Source organism: Neophocaena asiaeorientalis, unplaced genomic scaffold (genome assembly GCF_003031525.2).
Source record: "Neophocaena asiaeorientalis asiaeorientalis breed wild unplaced genomic scaffold, Neophocaena_asiaeorientalis_V1.1 scaffold17, whole genome shotgun sequence".
Classification (NCBI taxonomy): Eukaryota; Metazoa; Chordata; class Mammalia; order Artiodactyla; family Phocoenidae; genus Neophocaena; species Neophocaena asiaeorientalis.
The window spans coordinates 571,606-581,561 of NW_020171802.1; the positions used below are offsets into that span (position 1 = coordinate 571,606).

Sequence of the window (9,956 nt, forward strand, 5' to 3'; positions counted from 1 at the left end):
GTGCTGCTGACAGATGCAGGAATAAAGAGAAAGCTGATGAGTCTAGCCACCAATGTCCACCACTCCCCCATCATTCACATTCCCTTCATCATGACACTGCTGGGAGCTTGAGGATGAATCTGATCTTCTATTCAAAGGAAGAAACCTACTCAGGAAATTCTAGCCACTTCTCATTGCTCTTGCAGCAAGGTTTCACTGTATGTTTTTCAAAAGCATGAAATTAATGTGTTATTTTTTTTATCAGTAACTTATAAATTAATTTTTTTTAATGCTGCTTTTGTTTTTAGGGAGAGATATGCTAAACACAAATGACTAATGAACTCTATCAGCTTTGGGGAATCTCCTCAGCATCTTTATCAGCTATGATTAATAATGAGATAACCTAAATCCACACCCGGGTGATAAACAGTACCAATTAACCAGGGTATTAACTGCAATGACTTAAAACTATATTACCTGAATAGTTTCCATGGTGAAGTATCAGAAAAAGTGAAATAATAAATATTTTCCACAGCACCATAAGGTTTTATAAAATACTATTTCAGTTTTTAACATTAATGTATAATCTCAAGATTCTGGTCTATCATTCATATTAGGCTTAACCTCTTTTCTGACAAAGGCCATATATATAGGCACAACTATAACATAAAAATCATATATTTTACTGAAGAACCTGTATGGTATACTTAGACAGTCACTCTTCTGGTTGTATCCATTGAGTACTAGTGGATTCAAAGCCCAGGAAAGATGGTTTTGCCATTTATACTCTAATCACAAATTTTAATTTGCCAAAAAAAAAAACCCCAAGTGGAAACTAAGATATTTGCCATAACTGAAAATCCTTTTATACCTGTTTGCTTTAGTACTGTGTGCTCTTACAGGTTTTGTTTCTATACAATATTTTGTAAATGGCTCTGAGTTTGTAAAACAAGAATACAGTGATTCATTTTGAATTTTAAAAATAAACGCAAGTGGAAAACAAATTTTATAGCCTAACTGTCTGTAATTATGTGTAACAAGTTACCTATAATAAAAACTGTACCGGGCTTCCCTGGTGGCGCAGTGGTTGAGAGTCCGCCTGCCAATGCAGGGGACACGGGCTCGTGCCCCGGTCTGGGAGGATCCCACATGCCGCGGAGTGACTGGGCCCGTGAGCCATGGCCGCTGAGCCTGCATGTCCGGAGCCTGTGCTCCGCAACGGGAGAGGCCACAACGGTGAGAGGCCCGCGTACCACAAAAGAAAAGAAAAGAAAAGAAAAAAACTGTACCACAGATTGGATCCCCCCAGTATCCAACATGCTCACAGATCTCCTGAACTATTAGTGTGTGCTGTGTCAACTTAGTTCAATACTGATCTAAGCAAAACATTACTGAAAGTAATGACTTGCCTACCAAATAGCATACATTGCATTCCAAAGCCAAATTTGAATTCGATTTGGGATTATTAAGTCCATGTCTCCCCTCCACTAATGCAGAGAACTGAGACTTGGCTTTACTATACATCAGGCAGCACTAGAGTAAATCTGCTATAAAATTATTTATAACAAAATAAATATTTTCAGTCCCTCTACACTAAGTAATATATAAATCATTAGCAGTTTATAACATTAGCTTAGGTCACTGTTTTAGGACCCAAACATACTGTACAATCCTGAGTAAAAGGTTAGGGGTACAGTTTCTTGGGGATCTTTCTTGATCAGGAATCATAAAGAAAACACATAAAACCACACTTATAATAATCCCCATTTTCATTAGAAGTACCATGAGTCCTTTTTACTTTGGTAAATTAGTTTATCTATGTAAACAATTTATTTTGAGGGAGTAAAATATAAGCAGAGCTTCTGCTAGGATCCTTCCATCACCTTTTGACACTGATATAGTAAATAATCAGGAAGAGTAGAGCAGGAGGATCTGAACCACAGGGCTAACATGTCACCATGAACTCGGAAATGCAGCAAGCAGGGGATGGATGGGAGCAGCTGACAGGCCAACAGCCCTTCATTGCCTACAGCAAAACAAAGTGAGAAATTCTTTAATACAAAAAGACTTCAACAGACATTTCTACAAAGAAGATATACAAATGGCCAATAAGCACATGAAAAGATATTCAACATCACTGATCATTAAGGAAATGCAAATCAAAACTAAAGTGAGATACTAGTTCATACCCATTAAGATGGTGATTATCAAAATAAATAAATAAATAAATAAGTGTTGGTGAGGATGTGAAGTAACTGCAACCCCTGTGCATTGCTGAATGTAAATGGTGCAGTTGCTGTGGAAAACAACACAACAGTTTCTCCAAAAATTAAATATAGAATTACCATATGACTCAGCAATTCTACTTCTGGGTATCTAACCAAAAGAACTGAAAGCAGGGACTCAAACACAGATTTATTTGTACACCCATGTTCAAAGCAGCGTTATTCACAATAGCCAAAAGGTGGAAGCAACCCCAGTGTCCGTCAAAAGATTAATGGATAAACAAATGTGGTATATTCGTAAAATGGAACAATATTCAGGCTTAAAAAGGAAGGAAATTTTGACACATAATATAGATGAACCTTGAAGACATTATGATAAGTGAAATAAGCCAGTCACAAAAGGACAAATATTGTATGATTCTACTTAGATGAGGTAACTAGAGTAGTCAAATTCATAGAGACAGAAAATAGAATGGTGGTTGCGAAGGGCTGGAGAGGGAGGGGCAATGGCGAGTTAGTGTTTAATGGGTACAGTTTTAGTTAGGAAAGAGGAAAAAGTTCTGGAGATGATGGTGGCAATGGCTGCACAACATGAATGTATTTAATGCCACTAATCTGTACATTTAAAAATGGTTAAAATGGTAAATTTCATTATGTATATTTTACCACACAAAAAAATTCTTTAATAAAGTCTGAACAACACACTTATCTGAAAGATACTCATAACATGAAATACAGCTCTAAGAAATCTGACACTTCTAAGAGTTGATTTGCTATCTGATTGTAAGAAAGCCCCTATAAACACAAGATTGCCTTTTTAGAACACTACAAACCTATAATGTCAACAACATGAAGTCTTAGTTCCTGTTGCAGGGCCTTTAAGGTAGAAGGCAGAGCAGCTTGTGATTCTGACATCTTCACATTTTGTTTCACATCATTTGCGAAGGATAACCAGAGTTTACCAAAGTCTTCAGTCGAGATTTTTAATGGCCTGAAAATAATTTTTAAAATTAGATTTATGTCCATTAAGAATGAAACAATTCTAAACAGACAAATACATTTCAAATGACTCATGGGAATAAAAAAAATCACTGTAAATGTAAATCCCACAAAATCGATGTTTTTTAAACCAAATATGATTAGAATACTTACCATTATCCTCCAACCTGAAGAAAATGCTGAAAGCAAATGTTATTAAAGAACAAATGTCTTTTCAATAAATCACCCAGTTCTCTCTTTTTCTGAGTATTAGTCATTACAGTAAAATTTCACCAAGTAATTTCATGAATCATTCAAATATAAAACTTTTCTTTCATGTATACTTTAGATTTGGGGATGAGATACTCTATCAAAGTCATGTACAAGAGTAAGAATACAAAGAGTTAGCACCTTAAGCAAACTGGACCAACAGAAAGGATTTTAATAAATGTATTTTTTAAATGGTTCAGGTAATTGAAGATCAAATAGTTAACCATGGGGTATCTCTGAGAGGAATTACAGGAAATTTTTATATTCTACTTATATTTTTCTATAGCATTTAAATCTTTATAACTATGTATTGAATTTATAATTAGGAAAAATATTTTTTTAAGATACAGAGGATTTTATTAATAAGCACAGAAGAACCGTCTGTGTCATATATGTTGTGCTTCTTCAGGTTACTAATGCTCACCATGGGACATACCTTCATAGTCACAGAATGTAAGTTTTTTGAAGGCTAGATTCTATCTTTTCAGCACCACAGGTATAAATAAATACTCTGACAGATTTATAAACATGTTCTTACTAAAAGACTTTAAAGAATGGGCAAAAATTATAGTAGTCTAACACAGGTAGATGTGTGAAGGTTAAAAAAAATTTTTTACAGATATTCATTGGTATTCTGCATTCTTGGTTCAGGCAGGCTTCATTTTTAAAAATGTTTGAATACAGTATAATATATTCATAATACTAAATAAGAGCAGAAGGGTTAAAAGGTTGTTTTCAATTATTTGGGTAACTGCACAATGCTAGTAAAATACTAAATACTGTATGTCTAATAAAAGTTTAGTAACTTTGTTGAGCCATTTTCTTGCAGATCTCTAAAACTTTAATGAACAGACTTTACGAAAGAATTAATCAAATAAATGAAACACAAATGAAAAAGACTTTAAAAGCTTTTTAAAAAGTCAGGCAGAATCTTTGAAATTATTTCAGTTTAAACATTACTTTAATATTACTTTCTCTCAGAAGTTCTCCAAGATCACCAGCCAACTCGAACCTATATCAGGTCCCACACCATAATGGCCCATCATATCATTTACTTCCTGTTCATAGCACAATTCACAATTATACATGCATTTATGTGATTGTTCGATGTCTCCTCCCTAGACTGAACACTCCCTAAACGCAGGGGTATGTGTAGTTTTGAGTTGTTACACTCCCTAGCACCTAGTACAGTGCTCTGTCCAGAGAAGAGGCCTAATGAATATTTGCTGAATGAAGGAATAACTTGAATTAATATTCTAAAAAATATTTACCTAATGAAATCTAATAGTGATAAGTTTACTGAAAATTCGAGCTGAACAGAATGAGTATCCATCACTTGGTAATTTATAAAACCAGAAAGATTCCCTTCTGTAAAAGGTTTTTCCATCTGCACACTGTATTGAAAGTTTTTGGTGCTTTCTGCTTCTATTACAGGCAAGCAGCATCCAGGTTGCTCAGTGATCTGTAAATAAAAGTAATGTAAGTATTGAAGAAGGGATCAATACAGGCTATAATATGAATAACTATTTTCTATTTAATTGAAGTGGTACAAAAGCATACAATTGTGAGATGTTAATAACAAGCCACACCATGAAGATAACTGACAACTTCACTTGAGAAAAATTCACTAGCACAGACAATTAAGAAATAATAATACATAGGTCAGAATTATGTAACAAATGGTATTACAATGAAAATGTCTGTATGGTTTAACAACAACAAAAAACAGATTAAACTCTAGTCATGTGTCTCTCAATACTAGCTAGTACCAGTTTTTTTTTTTAATTAATTTATTTTTTTTTGGCTGCATCAGGTCTTAGCTGTGGCATGCAGGATCTTCATTGAGGTATGTGGAATCGTTGAGGCATGCGGGATCTTCCACTGTGGCACGCAGGCTCTTCACTGTGGTGCACAGGCTCCAGGGCGTGCGGGCTCTATAGTTTGCTGCACGCGGGCTCTTGTTGAGTCACAGTAGTTGACTTGTTGAGCTCAGTAGTTGTGGTGTGCAGGTTTAGTTGCCCTGGGGCATGTGGGATCTTAGTTCCCTGACCAGGGATCGAACCTGTGTCCCTACATTGGAAGGTGGATTCTTTACCACTTGACCACCAGGGAAGTCCCTAGCACCAAATTTTTAAAGCTAGAAGAGTGCAAAAAAAAAAAATCTTTCCCTCTCATTCTCCACCCTTACTCAAGCTCTGGTGGTAAAGCTCAGACACCTGAATTGGGTTTTGTGTTTTTAAGTTCCACAGGTGATTCTAATGCACATCTACAGTCAGGAACTTCTGCCCAGGTCAGGCCCAGGTAGTATCCCATTCAATATATTCTAGCTCATAGAATAAATTGGGTCAGTTTTCTCAGTCTTCCCCAATACATCTTTATTATGTTTCCTTGTCTCTTTTGAATAAATTTTTCCTACTTAAAATAATAAAACAATCTGTCACACCTTTCACTGTTTTTGCTTAAGAGGAAAGAAGGATGTGGGAGAAATTTACAAGCCATCAGATGAGTCAACAGCAGAAACACTAAGTAATGTTTCTTACACTAAGAAACATTAAGTAATTCATTGTCTTACCTTGAAATTTTCTGCAGGAGCAATTTCTAAGTTAGCACTTTTCAGTTCTGAAGCACTCTTATTAAAAACTGACCAGACCATCAACAAACACTCATCTTTCCAAATTTTGTAAGAAGACACTGATATGGTTTCATTATTACAGACCTCCGTAAGATCTGAATGCATGTGTTCAGTAGTTTCTTCCAACAAAGAAGCAGCTAAAGATATTTCACTGGCAACTGAGGCTGCAGTGGACTGGGGAGGGTGAAAAACTTCCATGTTGTTATCAGCAAACAAAGAGGGTGCAGACAGCCTGCAATTTGAGATTTTCTCAACCAAGGGCAGTTCTGTGAGTGACTCAGAATCTAAAAGTTCTGAATTAAGAGAAAATTTCTTTACTTCTTTGTCTCCTCTATCCTGCAAATGATCCAAATAATAGTCTTCTTCATAAGTCACATTTGATGAAGAACTAAAGGAAGAACAGGTCATATTTTGAGCAGTGGTTGTTTGCCCGCTTTTGGTTTCCTTGACTTTTGATTTCCTTCTGAACTTGTGAGAAAGGGTATCTGCTTTTCCTAGCTGCAAAGATAAAACATAATAATAGAAAAAGAAACCATTCTACTAAGTCATGAGTTTTAAACTTTTTTTTTATAATTTCAAATGAGCAATGTACTAACTTGCTACGGTTCTACCTATAAAGCATAGATTAACAAAAATTCAGGGATGAATAAAATGTTAAGCCCTAAAATTCTGACAGCTACATAACTCTGAACTAGTAAGCTAAATCTATTTCTCACTAGAAACACATAAAATCAGAAAAAGAAATAACATCAAAAAGTCAATCATGAACAATTCTAAAAACTTGTTAGACTTAAGAAAACTAGAGTACAGAACTGCACAAATTAAAAACAGTGAGAAAGCTAGCCATTTTTTGAGTTTCCAGAGTTGTCCTGTAGAAGCTAAGATACCCTCAAATACAGGGATGGGTCAAACTTTGGTTCAGTAATCTATAATAATCCTGTTTTCATGACCTGTGAGTCGATAAACAGGGAAGAAAAACTGACTTCACCTCAAGAATCAGCTAGTGTGGCTTACTAGAACACACGGCAGGAAAGAATTCTAAAAGTAACTAGGGATGTTTGGTACAGACTCAGGAGATGGGAACAGCAAACTTGTGATTCTTGCGCTAAGCTTCCCAAGGAAATGTCTGCGAATCCATCTAAGAAGAGTGATGGCTCAAGTGCCCCCTTGCCTCACAAAGTTCTAGGTAGAATCAGTGCAGCAGACTGGGTCTACTTTAAGTTCATCCTCCTGGAGGCTTGAACACTGAGTGGCCATCTTTCACACGATTCTAGTTAACCAGAATTCTAGCTCTCTTCCAAGTCTCAACAGCTAAGTTTGTCTCTTACCTTTCAATTCACAAGCCAAAAAACAAGAACTAACATTATATTAACACAAAAATGAAAACAAGTTGGGGACTTTCCTGGAGGTCCAGTGGTTAAGACTACGCACTCCAGGTTTGATCCCTGGTTGGGGAACTAAGATCCCACATACCGCAACTAAGCCCATGTGCCACAACTACTGAGCCCACGCACTCTAGAGCCTGTATAATGCAACTAGACAGCCCGCACGCCACAACTAGAGAAGACCCATTGCAGCCAAAATTAATTAATTAATTAATTTTAAAAGTTGGGGGTTTCGGGGGGAGGAGGACTTCCATTTCCAGTAGCCATGGGACTCGAATTAGATGTACATTAGACTGCTCAATATTGTTCCTCAGGTCACTGATGCTCTGGGTTGCTTTTTGTTTTGTCTTTTCTTTCTCTCTCTGTTTGATTTTGGATAGTTTCTATTACTTTGTCTTCAAGCGTATGATCTTTACTTTTTAAAATATTTATTTATTTATTTATTTGGACGTTCTGCATCTTAGCTGTAGCACATGGAATCTTCGTTGCAGCATGTGGGATCTTTTAGTTGCAGCATGCAGGATCTTTAGTTGCGGCACACGGGATCTTTAGTTGTAGGATGTAGGATCTAGTTCCCTGACCAGGGATCAAACCCGGGCCCCCTGCATTGAGAGTGTGGAGTCTTAACCACTGGACCACCAGGGAAGTCCCCGATCTTTTCTTCTGCACTGTCTAATCTGCTGTTAGTTAGAATTAACACAAGCCAGAAGACACCAGACAGACAACTTTGTTAAATTACTTAAAGAAAAGAAACAGTCGGTTTCTGCAGAGCTGGAACTCCCAGCTCGGGGTCTCTTCCCTCCGCCGTCACGGAACTGCCCCGGAGCGTGAGGGGAGGGCGGCCTCACTGAGGCTACTGGCTCTGGAGGGGCCCCAGTGGCCGAAGCCGCAACAGTCGTGGGGACAGCGGGCCGGCCAGGTGGATGAAAGGCTCTTGGTGCTGCAGCCAGGAGTCAGTGCTGTGCCTCTGAGGTGTGACAGCCAACTTCAGGACACTGATCCACAAGAGACCTCCCAGCTCCACGTAATATCAAATGGCAAAATCTCCCAGAGATCTCCATCTCAACACCAACACCCAGCTTCACTCAACGACCAGCAAGCTACAGTGCTGGACATCCTATGCCAAACAACTAGCAAGACAGGAACACAACCCCACCCATTAGCAGAGAGGCTGCCTAAAATCATAATAAGTCTACAGACACCCCAAAACACACCACCAGACGTGGACCTGCCCACCAGAAAGACAAGATCCAGCCTCTTCCACCAGAACACAGACACTAGTCTCCTCCACCAGGAAGCCTACACAACCCACTGAACCAACTTTAAGCCACTGGCGACAGACACCAAAAACAACAGGAACTACGAACCTGCAGCCTGCAAAAAGGAGACCCCAAACACAGTAAGATAAGCAAAAGGAGAAGACAGAAAAACACACCGCAGATGAAGGAACAAGGTAAAAACCCACCAGACCTAACAAATGAAGAAAATAAACAAATGGGACCTAATGAAACTTCAAAGCTTTTGCACAGCAAAGGAAACCATAAACAAGACCAAAAGACAACCCTCAGAATGGGAGAAAATATTTGCAAATGAAGCAACCGACAAAGGGTTCATCTCCAAAATTTATAAGCAGCTCATGCAGCTCAATAACAAAAAAACAAACAACCCAATCCAAAAGTGGGCAAAGACCTAAATAGACATTTCTCCAAAGAAGATATACAGATTGCCAACAAACACATGAAAGAATGCTGAACATCATTAATCATTAGAGAAATGCAAATCAAAACTACAATGAGATATCATCTCACACCAGTCAAAATGGCCAACATCAAAAAATCTAGAAACAATAAATGCTGGAGAGGGTGTGGAGAAAAGGGAACCCTCTTGCACTGCTGGTGGGAATGTGAATTGGTACAGCCACTATGGAGAGCATTTTGGAGGTTCCTTAAAAAACTACAAATAGAATTACCAGATGACCAAGCAATCCCACTACTGGGCATATACCCTGAGAAAACCATAATTCAAAAAGAGTCATGTACCAAAATGTTCACTGCAACTCTATTTACAATAGCCAGGAGATGGAAGCAACCTAAGTGTCCATCATTGGACGAATGGATAAAGAAGATGTGGCACATATATACAATGGAATATTACTTAGCCATAAAAAGAAATGAAATTGAGTTATCTGTAGTGAGGTGGATGGACCTAGAGTCTGTTATACAGAGTGAAGTAAGTCAGAAAGAGAAAGACAAATACCATATGCTAACACATATATATGGAATCTAAGAAAAAAAAATGTCATGAAGAACCTAAGGGTAAGACGGGAATACAGACACAGACCCTACCAGAGGATGGACTTGAGGATATGGGGAGGGGGAAGGGTAAGCTGTGACAAAGCGAGAGAGTGGCATGGTCATATATACAGTACCAAACGTAAAACAGACAGCTAGTGGAAAGCAGCCGCACAGCACAGGGAGATCAGCTCGG

At 37.9% G+C, this 9,956-nt stretch overlaps 1 protein-coding gene across 4 annotated transcripts in view; it reads right to left on the minus strand.

Annotated features, from left to right (window-relative positions):
* Positions 1-1,142: 1,142 nt before the first annotated feature.
* Positions 1,143-9,956, minus strand: part of AP4E1 (adaptor related protein complex 4 subunit epsilon 1) — a 65,020-nt gene continuing 56,206 nt past the window's right edge. For all 4 annotated transcript variants that reach the window (XM_024742003.1, XM_024741946.1, XM_024742135.1 and 1 more), the window contains 4 exons: positions 6,025-6,582; positions 4,724-4,914; positions 3,038-3,195; positions 1,143-2,005 (listed from right to left, as the gene is read on the minus strand). In XM_024742003.1, coding sequence (XP_024597771.1) covers positions 1,845-2,005; positions 3,038-3,195; positions 4,724-4,914; positions 6,025-6,582 — 1,068 coding nt within the window. In that variant the 3' untranslated portion in view covers positions 1,143-1,844. The remainder of the gene's footprint in view (positions 2,006-3,037; positions 3,196-4,723; positions 4,915-6,024; positions 6,583-9,956) is intronic.